Here is an 18,973-nt window from a genome sequence, read left to right as displayed (position 1 = left end):
TAATCCTCTACTGTTGTTCCTCTTTCTTTCTAGAGAGGTGGTCTTATAGATTTCAAAGGCTAGTGTGTGTATTACCAATCATAGAGGACTGGGTGAGTCAGTGTTGGTTGCAGAAGGCAGGTTTTGCCCTTGCCATTATCCACAAGAGCAGTATTCTAAGTCCCAACTGAAATGAACACAAATCCTTTACTTGTATAGAAGAAAATTAAAGGTCAAGGGACACCATTAGTGACACCATCACCTCTGGGTAACTCAGATTGCCTTTGTCTGCATAGTCTTATCTTGAGTCCTGTTTCTTTCATTGCATTTCTGCCCTGTTATTTCCCCAAAGAGCCTTGGGCAGCATTTGCACTTCAAAATCCCCTTAATTACCAGCTTCTCCAGTTTATGCAAGCTATTTCTAAAAACAACAACATACAGGCAAATTGCTTCACTGTATGCCCCAACAGTGTTGTGTAGATCTTTTAAAATGATTTGTTAGTGGTGAAAAAATAATTGAAACAACTCATTGGCTGAGGTTTTCTAGTTGAATGGATGAACAGCAAAGAGATACCTTAGGATGTATAGTGCCCTTGATGTTTTTGGGGAGGTAGATTGTAAAGTCAGCAAATGTTAAATCATTCGGGAAAATTATCTTCAAACACTGCCACTTAACTTCTTTACTCAGTGATAATTATAGCCTTTCTGGGGTTTTTTAAAGGAAATGTATTTTGGCAGCTGTTAGCAAAGCTCAGTTGTTCATATTTATAAGTCTGATAGACTCTCCAAGTGCCCCTATTTTCCAGGGACGTCCTTGATTTAGAGAAGCTGTCCAGGTTTCTGATTTGATCCCGGAATGTTCCATTTTTCCCTAGTATGTCCCTATTTTCATTGGAGAAATATTGGAGGGTATGGAGTTATCTCACCCCTGAGCCATCTGAAGGCAATCCCGTATAGGGAAGTTTGTTTAATGTTTAATGTTTTATTATGTTTTTATATATGTTGGAATCTGTCCAGAGTGGCTAGAGCCACCCAGTAAGATGTGTGGGGTAGAAATAGTAAAATTATCAATATGGAATGGGGCGTCCCTATTTTCATCAGAGAAATGTTGGAGGGTATGGTCTGTTCAGTATAAAATATTCTGTTTGAAGAAACTTGTGTGATTTTTCACAAGAATGCAAAAAGTTGTGTCTTAGTTCCTTTCTGTAACTGAGTGTAGCTCTTACTAGGATTACTAATACTAGCTCTTTCTATGAAATAGTCCAGTCCCAATAAAGAACACTAATAGATACATTTGATGGATTACTTACTTCAGTGATTGGAGTGGGAGGCTTAGTTTCTGCCTTGGTTCTTTAAGGACAAAATTTGTTGCTTGCTGAGTAGATAGAATAGGACAGCTATGACCCTTTGAGTTGGTTCTTGGTTTGCAGAACTAAATATTGTCTTCTAAACATGCCATTATAGAAGTGAGGAAAAATATCTGCTATGGATACTAAAAAGTTACAAAATAATCTCCCCGGGTAGATTTAATTAATTTTGAGTCTAGTTAATTAATTTAATTAATTTTGAATCTAGTGTTGCAATTAAGGTACAATGATGAAAATGATTAACAAAATATAGCCTCAAATGGCTCAGAACTGCAGTACCTCAAGGACCGTCTCTCTCCATATGAACCTAGCCAGACCCTGAGATCACCATCTGAGACCTTATTTGTGTGCCTCTTCCATGGAAAGTCTGGAGGGTGGCAACATGAGAACAAGGCTTTTCTGCAGTGGCTCCCCATTTATGAAATGCTCTCCCCAGGGAGGTTTGGCTGGCACCTTCCTTATACACCTTTAGGCACCAGGCAAAAAAGTTCTTCAACCAGCCTTTGGCTGATTAACATCCTAAATATCTTACAACCCTTTTAAATGTGTTTGTGGGAGGGAGAGGGGGTTATTGGTTTCCCCCCTTTTGTTACTGTTTTCATAATGTATTTTGTGTTTTAATATTGTATTTTTATGTGGTGAATTGCCCTGAGATCTATGGATGAAGGGCGGTATACAAATTAATAAATAAAAATAAAATGCAGGGGAATTGTGTAAATATTCTCTTGGTGTGTTTTGTTTTTTTTAAATGTGTTGTCTCTTGTGCAGTGTTTATTGAAAGCCTGGCTAATTGAGAAAGAAGATGGTTTAAACCAAGTGCAAACAAGCAACTTCAAAGATCAAAAAGAGCTTGGTGTGAATGTTCGAAAGCTGGCAGTGAGTATTACTTGGTTTGCATTTGGAAATAGCATTAAAACCCTAAATGTTTCATCCTGTTCTACTCCCTATTGTCAATTGGGCATTTTCTTCAGTGCTAGAGTATCATCCTTGTTTCATCCTAGTGCTAATTTCATGGTCTACCAAGTTTTCAAATTACTTTCCAAAGACATCGGTTAATACTTGTGGGTTTCACTCATAGCTGAAGAATGCAGTGTGAAAATCACAACATGCTATTTTGTGAAAAGCATGTGACTGTTCAGTTCATACAAATGTGCTAGAGAGTGTACACATTGAAAATGGTGCTTATTGAAAAGCAAGTATAAAGGCAGTAGTCCAAGATAAATTCTTGTGGATACTGTGGTCTCACCACCAGATTCTCAAAGGAGATATGAGAATGAAACATACTAGAATGCCTGAATTACAGTGTTCAGGTGAATGATGGAAATTTGCAAAGATATTTAAAAATCTACCAGTACCTTACATTATTTGCATTACGTAACAGAACCAGCAATACAATAAAATTAAGAGGCATAAAACCACTCAACCAGCTGAAAGTAACATAACTTAAAATGCCTGGGCGAATAGAAAATGTTTTAATCTGGTTCTAAAGAACATACATTGTTGGTGCCAAGAGTACCTCTGTCTACAGCTGAGGACATATGAGAAAGAAGCTCCTATCTTTTATACATACATGATGTGCTTCTCCTAAAGATGGAAAATGGAGGGCATCCTCTAATCTTAATGCATGGGCAAATTGATATGGGAGAAGGTCCTCCTTAAGACTATGTGATACAGCAGTAGATAAGTACCTAGTAATTCTGTTGCAGGAATGGAGAACTTGTGACTTGTGAGATGTTGCTCAACACCAACTCCTATCACCCCTGATTGTTGGCCATGCTGGCTTGATCTGATGGGATTTAGAGTGTAGCGACATCTGGAGGGCCACAGGTTCCTCAGCCCAGTCTGTTGTATACACAAATCATGATCTTGAGCTTTCTTGGTTTTTGAAGTGGCTGCAGCTTTCACTCAAGCAAGCAATTTCCCTTTTACTTCAAGGGGGAAAGTAAAAGGGAGACTGTGTAATATTGTTCTCAGTGATGAAGTAAATGGAGAAGCCCCTTGTCACGTGCAAAGCTCCACAAATGCTTCAAAATTTCTGTATATGCCTTAGGACTTCTGAATCTTGACAATAGCTTCATATGTGAATGCTAGTCAAGGCTCTTCCCAGTTTTCAGTGAAACTAAAGCTTATGGGTACAGAGTGTGAAGGGGCCAGTGGAAATGCACAGGGCTCCATGATGCATCACATGCTGGTCACAACCCTGGCTATAATGCACAATTGGTATTAGTCGTAGTGTAAGGTTTTCAGCATGGGGACTGAAATGCTGACCAATCAGGGTTCCTCTCCCAGTTGAGACTTTAGGCATGGAGAAGCAGCGCCCCCTTCAGGTAATCCTGACTCTCCTGGGAGTATGTTGATTCTCCTTCATTGGAGGTTTTAAAGCAGAGGTTGGATGGCCATCTGTCATGGGTGCTTTAGTTGAGATTCCTGCATTTTTGCAGGGGGTTGGACTAGATGACCTACGGGGTTCCTTCCACCTCTACAGTTCTATGATTCTGTGTTGCTAATCATAATTTGGCTGAGGTGGGTGTGACTAGTACACATGTCAAGGGCATGCCTGCTGGCTTTTTCACAGAGATGGTACATAGATACTGAATACCTGAACAGGCATAGTATTTTAGCAAATGTATATAAAAAAAAAACTACCAGCAAAACTATTATGGACATTTTCACAATTTTATTTTCTAAGAATATACTTTATTAGCCTGGGAAATTTGAGCAGAATTGTGCCTTTAAAAGGGAATGGCTGCTCTTGTTTCACAATGTCAGGTTCTCAAAGAAGATATGGAAATGAAGCGTCGAACATTAGAACAGCTGAATGAGGTGTCCCAGGATGTGGCACAACTTCTCAACAACAAGAAGGCACTGAAGAAAATTGACAGCGATCTGGAAGAACTAACACAGAAGTGGGACAGTTTAGTTCAGAAACTTGAGGATTACTCCACTCAGGTACCATAAAAATATTACTATCCCTTTACACGTTCCAAATGTCTTTCACTGATACATGAATGTTGACCTATAAAAGTAAAACTAATAAAGAAGCCTGAAGGTCTTTTCTTAAAGGTGTTTAAAATAAAAAAGGAGGGGCAGGGGGGAGGAAGTAAATCGGTCCTTTTCAGGCTTGATTTCTAATCTGATTAGAAAATCGGAAGGTCTAATTCTAATCTGCACTTGATTTAGAGACAAGTTGAATAGTGAGTTGGCTGAGTAATTCAAAATAGTACTGTGCAAAACAGACTATGAAGTGTCCCAGAAGCATCCTTTAAAAAATCACAAGCAATATGATCATATCTCAGTTTAATAAACAGATTGAGCAAACCTCACATCTACTGCACTTAAGCAAACTTTATTTGTCAATTGCTTTGTCTCCTAGCTTTTTGGAAGCTATTAACCGTAGTTTTCCAGTCTGGACATAATTGGAAGCTAAGGTTAAACTAGACCTCTTGGTTTGTTTGCAAGCAAAGAGAGGAGTGAAGTGGCTACATGTGGCTGCATGAAGCTTGTTTGCATCTTGACTTATAAAGATGATTCTGGACCAGTGTAGAGTCAGTGATGGGCTGGACAGTGACTGTGTGACCTTGACCCAGTTACCGTCTCTCAGGATAACTAACCTCATGTTGTTATAAGGATAAAAGGCTAATGTGTGACCATTTATCCAACCCTGAGCTCTTCAGAGGGGAGAGCCAGGATAAAAAAATGAATGAAGCTGCTGTTTAAGTTCCTTCAAAACCAGTGGAAGGCAGTAAATCACATGCTTAATGTTCTCAGTGAAATTAATTGGTCTAAAACCACTTAACTTCATCTGAATCATATCTAAAGTGATTAGTGTTACTGTTATTATTAGCTGCATTTATCTCTTGTACAAAGATGGCATATTGTATAATTTCGTTCTATCAACATTGATGTCCTGTTCAATTTACCCCTTAAGGTTACTCAGGCAGTTGCAAATGCTGAACCAGCCCAGATTTCACAGAAAGTAATCACAGAAACCGTCCTTTTTAAAGAGCAAAGAACAGTTAAACATCCCAAAGAGGAAGAATTTGTTCCACCTCTACCTCCATCAAAGAAAAGACAAGCCTGCCTTGATACTGAAGCAAAGAAAAAGTGAGATTTTTTTTCATTGTAGTTGTGTTTTCTCAATCAAGAGGCAATGAGTTGCCTCATTTTCACACAGTGCATGGTAAAAAAAAGCAGCGTTGTAAAATACTGCTGTTGGTTTCTTTTTTGTCCTATTTAGAACTCTGTATGAAAAATTATTTGCAGTCTTGCAAATAAGGATAGAAGGATGGGTATTTGGGTGGGTAGGCTGCTCAGCGCATGTACAGTAAATGTTTGTTGTTCCCCACTCTTCTCCACTGCTGCCCTGTGTGTGGCTCCTTTTGGTCTCAAAGTACTGCAGCTCATTTCTTCTGCTGAGAGAAAATCAGCAAGTGTGCGAGCAGGTGCAGCAACCATTCACAGTCCACTGTTTTGCTCTAGGTCAGGGAAACACAGCAAGTCATTGTAGCAGTTGCTTCATCTGCCCTCTCTAGGCTGGTCTGACTCTAGGTACAAGTGATAGAGAGTGCATGAAGCAACAGTTATTTTGCCCCTCTTTCCTTAGAGATCACTACAGTTTGGCACAGGAAGCCAGGCGAGTGCTATATTGCCGATCTGGTAAAATCTGAGGATTCTTCAAGCATTCAAGACTACGCTAGAAAACATTTTATGTGCATGAACATGTTACTTCAGGGTAGACTGAGGGTTGCATTTTAAGATAAAAAGATGATAACTGAATGGAGAAGAAATATAAGAAAATATTATTTAATCTCTTATACTAGGCTTGATTCTGAAATTGCTGAGCTGTTGAACTGGATTTTGAAATCAAAAGCTGCCATTCAGGCCATAGAGATCAAAGAGTACAGGAAGATGAGAGAGACTTCAGACATGAAAGAGAAACTGAAGGTAAAGTGAGAAACGGGGAGGCATTTTCACTGAAAAGGTTATTTTGTCAGCTTAAGCTTGCTGACAGTTGGGGGTAGAGTCTGATCTGGCAGCTTCCTGTGGATTAAGTTCCATTATTAAAAATCTTTAGAGTTTGGCCAAGGTTCAGTCCTCTATACTGGTTATAAACAATACTGTTGAAGTTGTGGCAGGACATCCTTAGAGCTTTAATGGGCATTTCCTTTCCTTTTCCCCTCCTCATACTATTTTCCATTTTCGTTTTAGAAGAGGAAGCTGCACATTGTGAGTTGTAGCACATTTTAAAGACAATTTATTCTTAGAAATGGACCCAGCAGGAATTCTCCCCTGATATTTCTGTAAAACTGAGAACCATGGCAAAGTCTTGATTTCAGCCCAGAGAGGCATCTAATAACCTTTCCACATACCCTGTGAAGACCAGAGATCAAAGTATTCTGTGGCTTAGATAATTGGAGTCTTGTTAATGCCCGTGTAAGTTAACTTTAAATAGCTTAATTAATTACACCACCACAGAGAAACCTGAAAGTACATCCCATATGAAATAGATTTCACACATTGTCAGACAGAATAAAATTGTATGACTCATGGGGAGTTTCTCCCCCTTCCCCCCTTAAGCCTTGGAATGCATTGTGCCTGAGAATTTAAAAGTATTTTTTGGTTTGCTTTGATCCTTGATAAAACTTTATGTCTCTTATCTGGATCATTGCTAAATTCTATAGTTTAATATAACAGATGTCCTTGTAAAAGGCTACATACTAGAATGCTGCCAGAGAAGTGTCAAGCTACTTGTTGCAACCATTTTTATGTTCAGGATTATTCAGAAGGCACAGTTAGTGGATTTGATACTTGCCTTTCTTAATATACTCTTTTTCCATGAACCGGAAGAGCTTTCAGTCCATGTTCTGTATCATGTTACTTTGCAAAGACTTGATCTAAAGCCTGTGCCAGCATGATTTCTCTGTATGGCAGCATGGGTCCAATAAGATAGAGAAGTTTTCTTTGAAATGGTAGCTCAGGTTACATATGCTTCAGGTTACATACGCTTCAAGTTACAGACTCCGCTAACCCAGAAATATTACCTCGTGTTAAGAACGAGGAGGAAAGTGGAACTTCAGGATGAGAACAGAAATCCCATAGCGGCGGCGTGGCGGGAGGCCCCATTTGCTAAAGTGTACCTCAGGTTAAGAACAGTTTCAGGTTAAGAACAGACCTCTGGAACGAATTAAGTACTTAACCCAAGATACCACTGTATCTAATCTGGAGGACTAAAATGTAGAAAATGATAAATAAAGAATGGGGATGCAGACAAAAGGCCCAAGAGGATACCAGAAAAGATGTGAGGATTATGGAGAGCTATAATGCCTAAACATTCTCATTTATTTATAGATAGTTATGTTTATATGTTCATGGAAAATATTTCAAAATAGGTTACTATTGACTTTAAAGCATTCTCATCCCATCGAATGTGTTCTATACATGCCTAATCATAAATAAGTATCTGTTGAATGATACTTACTTGCAGGTAATTATGCATAGAACTACAGCATTAATTTGTTATTTTACTATAAATTACCCTTACTTTCCACCCTTTTGAAGACTGGATTAGGAGCTCACAGAAGGCTCCTAGGTGGACTCATATCTAGGCAATTTATGAGGCCAAACCAGTTACTTTTTTAACAGATAGGTTTTTACTTTCAGTGTTGAATTTTTTAAATTTTTTTATTAACAGGCAATAGAAAAAGAAAGGACTGAAAAAAAGAAAACATTGAATGAACTGAATCAGGTTGGAGAAAATCTGATGGACCAAATGAGAAAAGGTAATCATAATAATATCATGATGCAAGTACTTTGCGTTACTTGCTCTTGTCAAAACTTTGAGTTTCCAGAAGCTACAAAAAACACCAGAATTACAATAACTGAAATTTATGAAAGCACCAGTTTCTCCTTCACTGAAAGCTGTAAGACCTCAAAAGACATTCTAGTGTTAGTGAGTTGAAATCATTGATTTCTTATTAAGATAACTTGATTATAGTCCATCTTAATTCCAGAATTATTACTATTGTTCAAAACAAAAAAAATTCCTTCCAGTAGCACCTTAAAGATCAACTAAGTTAGTTCTTGGTATGAGCTTTCGTGTGCATGCACACTTCTTCAGATACACAGAAGTGTGCATGCACACGAAAGCTCATACCAAGAACTAACTTAGTTGGTCTTTAAGGTGCTACTGGAAGGAATTTTTTTTGTTTTGACTATGGCAGACCAACACGGCTACCTATCTGTAACTGGTACTATTGTTCAGTCGCTTTATTCATGGAAATGACATCTATACAAATAAAAGACAAGCCTAGCAAATCCTGCCCCACCAAAAGAGGCCAGAAATACTTTAAAAATCACCCAGATCAAGGGCCAAAAGCCCAGGTAGGAAAAAAAATTGCCTGGTGCCTAAAACTAGGCAAAGGTAGTGTTAGGCAAGCCTTCTCTGGGGAGAGCATTCCACAAGCAGGAAACTGCCACTGAAAAGGCCCATTTCTCGGTAATGGCGCCCTTCCTGTGGAACACCCTCCCTTCAGATTTCAAGGCGATAAAGAACTGCATAACTTTTAGAAGACAACTGAATGCAGCCCTGTATTGGGAAGTTTTTAATGTTTGATATTTTACTGTGTTTTATATATGCTGTAAGCCACCCATAGTGTCTGGGGAAACCCAGCCAGATGGGTGGAGAATGATGATGATGTCATACTCCAGATCTCCTGTGGAAGGGGACAGGAGAAGAACATATTTATATTACATCCCGTTTGCTTCTTGGCATGTTCATTTATTGGATTTATGCCATGCTCATCCACCCATGTGTTGGGAAACTGCCAGGGAGATATTGTCCATCATGGCCCCAAGCCGGCTGCCGAACGTCCATCGATCTCCCGTAGCCAGGCAGATCCAGCAGTTAGCGACACAAAGCCTCAGAAATAGATTGCCACATTCCAGGCTTGTGCACACTGTTCTTTATCAGCAGAAACCACAGCCAGAAAGCTTGCACCGCAGAAGAGAGCATAATTTACAGACTTTATTTAGCGTTGAACAGAACAAAGGAAAAACATGACCGTTCTGAGTCAGTGACTCTGACCGACTGAAATCGAAAGGAAACAGCAAACATAAACATCCTCAACAGGAAATACGCAGACTCTGTGACTCACAAGCCTGCTCTCTCTTAAGGTGGAACGGAAATATCCTAACACCATGTGCTCAGAGCAAGGTACTCTAAGGCACTCAGAGCAGCTTACTTAGGGCTGGCACACAAGAGGAGATTCTGTAGGCATCTATACTTGAACAGGTCCATCATATGTTAATTACGTCTGTATTTGGATTCTGCTCTGCCTCTCTTGTCTAGCCTACCAATATATACCTATTACCATGAAAAGGCGCAGTTATGAACTGCTGAATTCCTAGTGAGATGCTTCTTTTCACTAGATAGCTGGGGAAGATTTGTGCAATTAAAATGAAACTGAATGTCAGGCGATGGTTGTAAAAAAGAGCATTTTTTATTTTTATTTTTAAAAAAAGGAATGCGGGTGAACTTAAATCATTCCCTATGTTACAGTTTGCAAGTGATTGAGAAGGAAACCATTGTTACTATTGAGTCTGATCTAAGTAAGCTTATAAGAGAAGCATGTATCGTTGTGTTGGTGAATACTGCATATCAAAACAGTTTTTATTTCTTTTGCTTGTTCAGAAGGGCTTCCTACTGAAGATGTAACAAATGCCCTTGAGAAACTGTTGGCAGAGTGGAAAAGGGCAGGCTGGCACTTGGAAGAAGTTGCAAGAAAAGTGCAATGCCAGGATGAAGTAAACATTTATTTTAGGGAAATAGATGAGCTTGATAAGACTTTGAGTGATAAAGAATTATGGCTGAAAGAAAACTCTGCTCCATCATTGCAACAGCAACCTTTAACAACTCTAAAGGAGTTGTGCCAGGTAAACTTGTTCATTGTGAGATGCATAAACAAAGTGGAATTATAAACTGAACCTACAGTGGTAGGAACCCAGTGTTGTTTAAATGATGTTAATGCTTGTGTGTGTGTGTGTGTGTGTGTGTGTGTGTGCGCGCTTATACTTAACTTTCACAGAGGGAACACGCTGACCTATTAAGTCTGAGTCCCTGGATTGAACAGCTGAAAACCCAGGGCAAGGTCCTTGCATCCCAGCCGGGTGCTCCAGACTTTACTGAGGAAAACATAAAGTCTTTGAATGATCGCTTCAAGTCTGTTCAACAGAAACTGGAGGGTCTGTCACAGCAAGTGAAGAAAGGTGTGTTTTTATTTAACATATGGATGTGTTTTTTTAAAAAAACCATTTCCCCGCTTACAATATATTGCTATTTTTTGCTTGTAGCAAAAACCTTAGAATTGCTGCTTTGTGTTCACCACAGATTCTGTGTATAAATTACATAGTCTCGCTGGAAGCATGGCATAGATTTTGTAGCTCCTCATAAAGGAATAAGCCCAATTTCTGTTTTCTCTGCTTGCTATATAACAAAATCATTTTCTTCATAAAAGCAGTGCCTAGATTGCTACTTTTTGGATGCAGGTCATTTATAAATGCCACTAATTCTGAAGGTGGTTCAGAGAAAAACAGGAAAACACTGAATTGCCTACAGAGATGTAAAAAAGATGTATATGCTGTTTCTGCATATATAACTTAACAACATTTTAAAGAGACAAATTTATCTTTCAGCATTATTTATTTCAAGGTCAGCTTACCAGTCTCATGCTATGGGGGGGGGGGTGTCTATGTAGAGAGCATTTAAATATCACTGTCTAAAATAGTAGCGCTTAGTTTTATGTATACTGTATGAAGCCATCCAGTATGTCAAAAACACAGGAACTGTCTTCTCTTTCATTGTCCTTGGACAGGAAGACTTTAGTGAAATTACTGCTATGATAATTTAATTTATATCCTGCCAGATCAGATATTTGCTTCAGGCAACTAAATGAACGCCATACTTTAAAAAATACTGCTTAAAATCATCAATAAACGCTTAAAATGTAAGTGTCAATGTAACACTCCAGTGAAACCAAAATTTCAATACACGTAAACTTACACAACTACTTAATGTTGCTTTAGGTCCCAGCTTTTCCATGCAGTTAGTATTTGCCTGTGCTCCTTTGTATTGTATTGATCTGAAGTCAAATGCTCCATTCTGTAAATGACGAAGTTCCATTGACAGAAGCTCTTTCCATTGATGGAATGAAATGTTTAGATTCTTTATATTTATTATCCCACCAGACCTGATAGCTTTCTTTCAAACTTGAAAAGTGAACTTCATGGTGTGTTAAGGATGCATAGCAAATTTTTAACAGATTAATACACAGGCAACTGGTGTCAGTTTGATGTTTAATTTTTTATGCAGTTTTGATTTTATGCCCACAAGGTAATAACTGTATATTTGTAATGGAGAAAAATGAAGATTCCATAGTATTTTAAGAAAAATGTGCTCAGATACTATTGTGGCAGAATAGTTTGTGAACTCCTTTGGTCTATTCCTGCCAAGTTATGCTTCTGCCAGGCTATTAATGCTCTGTTCCCGGTCTCCAATAAAGGGATTACAGTTTCATCCATATTGTGGTGAATAATCATTTGGTTCTTTTTTTATTTTTTAACCGAAGCACCTCAACAGAGAAATTTGCAGTAGCAAAAAGAATTATATAAATATTATTATTTAACATAGTGTTAGTTCAGAAGTGCAATGTTGTACCATTGTCCTTCAGTTTTCAAACACAGAAATGCAATACAAAATCAGTTATTTATCAATTGCTGCCTTAAGCTTTTTTCAATTAATTTTTTTTTAAAAAAAACATAACCGTAGTGCTGTATTCCATAATTAGGGATTTAAAGATACAGTGGTACCTTTTTTAAACCAGGTCACATGAAGGGAGAAGCAAAGTGGGGCAAATTGGACTGTGTGCACCTGCATACATCTCACACACAATATTGTGTTTTAAGCCAAGATTTTTTGGCTTGCTTTTACTCCTGAACACAGCCAACACAACTCTGGTGTGCTAGTGAGGTGCTCTTTTCCCTCACAAATCAGCTCTGGTGGTTTGGAGAGCCCCAAGAACAGTATTCGGTGAGAGGAGAGAGGATATAATTCTTTGGGGCAAACTGAAATGCTTCTGCTGACTGAATGTTGAATTGCCCTGTATGCCTTTTTAAAAAAAATAAATAAAAATTTCATATCCATTACGTTTTTATTTTGAAAGTAGAATTGGAAAGCCAGCCTTCTAAGGACTATTTGGATGCTTTGAAAAAACTGAAGGGTGAGCTGAATGATTTGGAAAGCAAGGCACAATCTGTCATGAATACAGTGAATGACTTTAGTAAAGTTGAGAGAGCCTTGCAGCAGACAAAGGTATGTTCCCTTTTTTCACTTCAGCAAATTTAAACTCAGACGCAGCTGTCTATAGTCAGCTTGGCTTTTTTATGCCATTGCATTTTAAATTAAGCTGACTAACATTGGTGTGTACCATTGGGGGGTGGGTGCGGAGAAGAATTAGACTTCTACCACAGTTTTGACAGGCTTATATGTGAAAACTGCTGCTCAGTAAGATAGGTGTGACAAGCAACATGTGTTGTGTTGTATAAATAGTTGTGGATGTATGAAAAACACAGGCCTAATGTGAGTGATGCATTCAAAATATGCATGCTTCCTTTTCTATAGTTTCAGGCAAAATAGCGAGTGTTAGCTAAGCTGTTTTGCCTAGCAGTCAATCAGACTTCCCATGTCCTTGCAGGGCATATGGGAAGGAACGAAAGAACTAGACAACAATAGGTTCCACAAAACTGGACACAACTTTCCTAAAATAGCATCGCATCCATGCATTTACAAAGATCAATGTGGAAGAAATGGTTCTAATGCCCCACTCCGCCCATATTAGCTACTCAGGGAGACCCACATGGGTAGCCATCTGAAATACCTTCCTGACACCAAAGTTTTCAAACTTGATGGATTGTGACCCATTCCCTGGGTTACAAATCATGCATATCTGCCTAAAGAAGGAGGTTTGATCCTTTTTGCTCACCCCACCCTTCGATATGTATTGCTGGCCAGTTGGATGCAGTGGTAGGGAATTAGGGCTGCAAATCATGCCTTCCTGCAGGAGGAGAGCCAATTTCTTCTTTGCCATGCCAATTGATATGCTGTGCCAGCTGGTAAGAGGCAGGAGTGGGGAACTGCGGCCTGCTTGCTTCTTTTTTCTGTATTTCCTTTCTCCAGTAGATATTTGTGCAATTTCAGAGCTGTTTATGGATTTCTTCCCCACTGCTGCCATGTTTTTTGGTTGGGGGGTGGGGCATAGAAAATCACTTGATCAGGTCGGCAGTTAATGGATTCACCACCCATAAATAGATTTGTCTCAGAAAACCTTTTGCCTCACTTTTCTCTAGAACAACTATCCTGTGAGTTGTAATAGAAGCAGCTGGACATGCAAGCTGGAGGTCCTAGGAGCCTCATTTTATGTCCTGTTGTCCTGTCAACAGAAACATCAGGACTTTTGAATGAATTCACATGAAAAAAAATCCTTGTGGCTCTGGAAATTATATTGACACAAAACCCATTTTGGCATAAGAAAATATTGTTGGGTGACACAAACGCCACATCCATTGCTATATTTTCTTTGTAGTGTTGTAATATGTACAGTTAAAGATGATATATTTTACACAGAACATGGAATTGCTGCCATGTGCAAAAGTGAAATGTATTTCTCTTCAATCCTTTCCCTGCAGACGATCTGTGAAACTCTGGAAAATCAGAAAAGTGTGGTTGATAAACTTGCTGCAGACACACAAGTCTTAGAGAAGCATATTTCTTCTGAAAAATCAAAGCTCTACAAGCAAGAATTCAAGTGTTTGCAGGGATACAGGGACAAGTTAAATATGAAGGTTTCTAAAGACGTTCACCTACTGGAAGAAATTATTTCCAAATTGAGAATATTTGAGGTAAATATATGACCATGATTATGTGTGTCAGTCATCCTGCTAACAGGACAGAATACCACCAAATTAGGACATCAAAGTAAATCTAGGAGAAAATGAATCCAAACTCTTTTCGAAGTTCCCCTTTGAAGGGGGTTGGGATCACAGGGTTTATGCCTTTTGATTATGGGAAATCTTGTCTGAGCCCACAATATTCTGAACTAAACCACAAGATGTTAGCGGCTTTAGAACAGGAAAAGAAATACTTGCCTTGACTCATGCTAAAGTTAATGTTAATGCTAATTTGTAGAATTTTTATTTCTAACTATAAGTTACCGGTAATTGCCAAAAATGGACCTTGACTTGTTACCTTATTCTGGTTTGTTTTCTTCGGAATATTTATGAGCATAATCTGTCTTCTGAAGGACGGATGTGCCACATGGTCAGATTAACAAGAGAGGTGAATAGTGGGCTAGATTTGAACATGAGCCAGAGAGCAAGGGCTATATTTTCACATTGTTGTAATGAAAGAACAAATGGACCAGAAAGGAAGGGCTGCATTTTCACATTGTTCACTCATTAGAGCAATGCTTGGCAACAGACTGAATGTGCAAAGCAATGGGCAGGGGGGGAATCAGATAAAGCCAAAGCTTTGTGCCTGGTCAGCTGGGTGGATGTTGGTGATGTCAGTGGATATGGAAAGTATACAAATAGATGAGTATCAAAAGAAGGATCTAATGAAGTATTAAACAAAAGTAGAAAGGTCAGGGGGGAAGGAATGAAATCAGTACCTTTAGGTTTTGTAATGAGAAAATAGTGGTTTTGGTGAGGGAGATGGAAGACAAGTTACATGGGGCCAGAAGCAAAAATTGAGGAATGTCAGGACAGCAAAAGGAAGTGGCATGTTTTATGATGGACATGGAGAACCTCTGGCACACAGGCCTGATTAGGCCTGGCACAGATCCCAGTTTGATCTGCAAGGCCGCTTCCTCAAAATCATGCCCGCCTCTCCCACTCCTCATGTCATATCTGACATCAAGTGTGGGGCAGACAGAGATGTGCCTGCCAGCATACTCTTGATTGTTCCTTGTCAAGGGAGGTTGACTGCCAGCCAGCCGAGCCCACTGGGATGACATTGGAACAGAGCTATCCATTGAAAACTCTCTTGCACAGCCAACCCCTGCTGAAAGCAGAGCTTGATGTTCTAACAGATGCTACTTCAAGCCTGCTGGAATTTGCTGCACTAGGGAGTTCTCAACAGAGCTTCCTCACACAGATGACCCCTGCCAAAAGTAGGGCTCAAAGTCTGCACAGATCAACTGATAGACACAGAATTCAGGTCCACTGAAACCTCATCAAGAATCACTGGTGCAAATGATCACTACCAAAAAGAGAGCTTGATGTCAGCACCAATCAGCTGAGTGGTGCTGACTTCAAGGCTTACTTGGTGGGCTTGAATTTTCCTTTGTAGAACTATTTGAATTCAAGTTGTGTGTCATCTGACATCATAATGACATCAAATGATTTGAACAGTGACTGGCGCCCACTCACCTGTCAGAGTGACCCACTGTGGGCAGGGGAACCCAGCATCAGCACCACCATTGTTTTGGGAGACTAAAGGCAAGTTGCTCCATAGATATCTGATGGTATTTATAGGTGCAGATGGGGCAAGAAATCATTTTTGGAGGCTGGGGGACATAGCGACTCTGTTGGAGCTAAAGGAGAAGGTTGGGTTTGCTATAGTGGAGAGGAGGGATAATGACAGTGGAGATGTGGCAGCTAGAAGTCAGGAGGGAAAATGATCAAAGGGATCATGAGAAATCCTTGGCCATAAGATGTCTGCTTTAGGTACATAAAATGCCTTGTTAGGCAATATATAAATAGTATTTTGGCTGAAGAATATTTACTGCTCAGTTCTACAGGCTAGAGTGTATCTCTATTGGCCTGTAGTGAATATCCTTGGAACTACTGTGTGTGCTCCCTGTTTTGGAAACTTTTCTTCACAAGCAAATCAAGTCAGCTGAAAAAATGCCAGAAGCTGGAGGTAGAACTAAAAATGCCAAGAATCTGGACATAAATTATCCCTCTGTATCAAGATGCAGAGCACAATAGGTACTTTGATGAATACCTAGAACAAGTATCCTTTAAGATGGCAATATATATGCACAATCAGCAAAGAATAAAAATGAGAAGCATAACTGAATTCTGGTAGAGATATTTCTAAAACCACTGAGGCTGATCATATAGTTGATCTAAAATAGAACAGAATTTAATTCCCAACCCAACTCTGCTTCAAGGCTCTCTAGCCTGTTCATATCCTTCTTGACTTCTTTGTTGCCTTTTGATACAATTGACTATCCTCTTTTCTACTTTATTCCCTTCACAACCTAAACCTGTACCTGCTCTCAACTGTTTCTTTTACTACTCTTTCAGGGATTTGCTCTCTCTTAACTTTCTCCCTTGTAGACCCTCAGGGATGTTTGGAGTCCCCTGCTCTTCTGTTTCCCTGCATTCTTGGTTTCTGTGGTCACCTCAAATCGCATGGATTTCAGTATTTCCTATATGATGCTTCCCAGCTCTCTACCTTAGAGCTTCCATCTTTATCCAGTCCTGTATCTCCATTTGTGCATATGCATTCCTCCTTGAGTTCTTCATTAAACTCATGTTTGGTCTCAGACATATTGAACCTATCCCTCCTTTTCTTATATATCCATTCACAGTGGCATCACCTATCCAAATGTCTATATTCTGGTCAGAGTCCCTGCCGTCTCTATTTTCTTTGGTACCAACCTGCTTCCTTTTGTGCCCACTTGTATTTCCTTTTGTGCCCACTTGTATTTCCTTTTGTGCCCACTTGTATTGTAATTTGACATTGAACCCGTGGGCTCCACAGTGTCTTGTCTTGTAGGAGGGGGAAGGCAAGGTCAAAATTTGACGACCCCCAGACCTGGTGCTGTCCTCCCAAAGCTGGATAGGTGAGGTACCTGGCTTTGGGAAGGAGGCACAACGTTCTGTCAGAGTCCTAGAGTTCTCCCACCTCCTTCCCAAAGCTGGGAAAATGCTAACTAGGTTTTAGGAAGGAAGCAGGAGGACTCTAGGACCCTGTCCTCACACCTCTTTCTCAAAGCCCAGTGACGACATTGGAAAGGCAGTGCAAGGGCTGCAGAGGAGGCATGAAATGTTGCTGAGGGCCACCAAAAAGGGGCCCCAAGGGCCACATGCAGCTCTTGGGCTGTGTGTTCAACCACCCTGCACTAAAATTACTTTGTCATGTCTCCCTTCTCTGGAACTCCTTATAAGAATACCATGACACCATACCTCTTTCATATCACTGAAATTTCAAAGCTCATCTTTTGTATGAAGTGTTAGGCTCTTGGGGGCAGTGAGTTCTCTTTTTTGTTGTAGTTCTCTAAGCACCATTCCATTAATAGTGCATTATTGCTGCTGTTGGCAGTTGTGGTGAAATGTAATTATTGGGTTGGATCCTAATTTCACCTCCTGTGAATAAAAGGGCTCCTTCTGTCAATGGAAGGTTTTTGATTCAGTGAAGGATCCTGCTGACAGAAGGGGGAGGAGGCAATCTACCAATTTTGTGCTTCTGCAAGCAAAGTCTGTGTTAACGCCAGAAGGAGCTATGTTTACAACTCAGATTTTTCTGGCAGTATGAAATTATGCTTTTATCTCACAAGCCAATTGCTTATTGCTCTGTTTTCAAAATGCCTCAAACCCTTCAAACCCATGTTCTATGCTGGTACGGAAGATTTGAGTGAGCTGCTATGTTTTCCCCCCACTTAACGGAGTCAGTATGCTTCTGAGTGCCAGTTGTTAGAAATCACAGATTGGGGGGAGCAGTGTTGCTCTCATGTCCTGCTTGGGGACTTTCATAGGGATTTGGTTGGTCACTATGAGAAAAGGATGCTGCACTAGATGGGCCTTTGCTCTGATCCGCCAGGCTTCTTTGTGTGTTTTTATTTCTCTTCCTCCAGTGTTGGTGCCATTTGTCCAGAATTTGGATTATTAGTTAGTCTATAATTGGGTTTTTGGTTAGCAAATCTTTACATGAACCTGACAATGGGGGGAAAAAAGCAAGTGGGGATTACTATTGTATTTGGGGTTTTCCAATCTGGAAGACAAATAGGTTAAAGCAGTTAATTACATTTTTTATGTTCTGTTCAGACGGATTCAAAACTGGTTCAGAAGTGGCTGGATGGTGTAAAAGACTTCTTAATGAAAGAGCAAGCGATCCAAAGGGATCCTGAAGGCCTTCAGAGACAGCTTGATCAATGCATGGTAAGCCCTGCTAATGTAGAACAGAGTTGCTTATTTACCTCTGTTATTCTTTGGCTACTTCAAAGCATTATATAGTGCATTTCATAAAAACCTCTCTCTCTCAACAAAAGGATAAAGCAACACAAAAGTGTGTTTTGCATTCCTTTGTTCCCTGATACCATGGTACTAAAATGCAGTTGTGGAACCTTGTTTTAAATATATAGTATTGCAATATAGATAGGAATACTAGAACTGTCTCACTTATTTTGTTTAAATGAAGATTTCTAACAGAGAGATAGGTAAAGGTAAAGGGACCCCTGACCATTAGGTCCAGTTGTGGCTGACTCTGTGGTTGCGGCGCTCATCTCACTTTATTGGCCGTGGGAGCCAGTGTACAGCATGAATAAGCCACTTCTGGAGAACCAGAGCAG

General features: G+C 39.7%; 1 protein-coding gene across 8 annotated transcripts in view; it reads left to right on the top strand.

Annotated features, from left to right (window-relative positions):
- UTRN (utrophin) overlaps positions 1-18,973 on the top strand; it is a 311,465-nt gene that overhangs the window by 63,945 nt on the left and 228,547 nt on the right. For 6 of the 8 annotated variants that reach the window (XM_077925927.1, XM_077925928.1, XM_028723595.2 and 3 more), the window contains exons 15-24: positions 2,115-2,222; positions 4,116-4,295; positions 5,275-5,450; positions 6,167-6,290; positions 8,038-8,125; positions 10,036-10,277; positions 10,430-10,610; positions 12,563-12,711; positions 14,085-14,297; positions 18,450-18,563. In XM_077925927.1, the coding sequence (XP_077782053.1) occupies positions 2,115-2,222; positions 4,116-4,295; positions 5,275-5,450; positions 6,167-6,290; positions 8,038-8,125; positions 10,036-10,277; positions 10,430-10,610; positions 12,563-12,711; positions 14,085-14,297; positions 18,450-18,563 (1,575 nt within the window). The remainder of the gene's footprint in view (positions 1-2,114; positions 2,223-4,115; positions 4,296-5,274; positions 5,451-6,166; positions 6,291-8,037; positions 8,126-10,035; positions 10,278-10,429; positions 10,611-12,562; positions 12,712-14,084; positions 14,298-18,449; positions 18,564-18,973) is intronic. The other 2 variants (XM_077925924.1, XM_077925926.1) reach the window with 1 other exon arrangement.

Source organism: Podarcis muralis, chromosome 3, assembly GCF_964188315.1.
Source record: "Podarcis muralis chromosome 3, rPodMur119.hap1.1, whole genome shotgun sequence".
In the NCBI taxonomy this organism is placed as follows: domain Eukaryota; kingdom Metazoa; phylum Chordata; class Lepidosauria; order Squamata; family Lacertidae; genus Podarcis; species Podarcis muralis.
The sequence above is the reverse complement of the archived record's forward strand: the minus strand, read 5'-3'. Positions and strand labels throughout refer to the sequence as shown.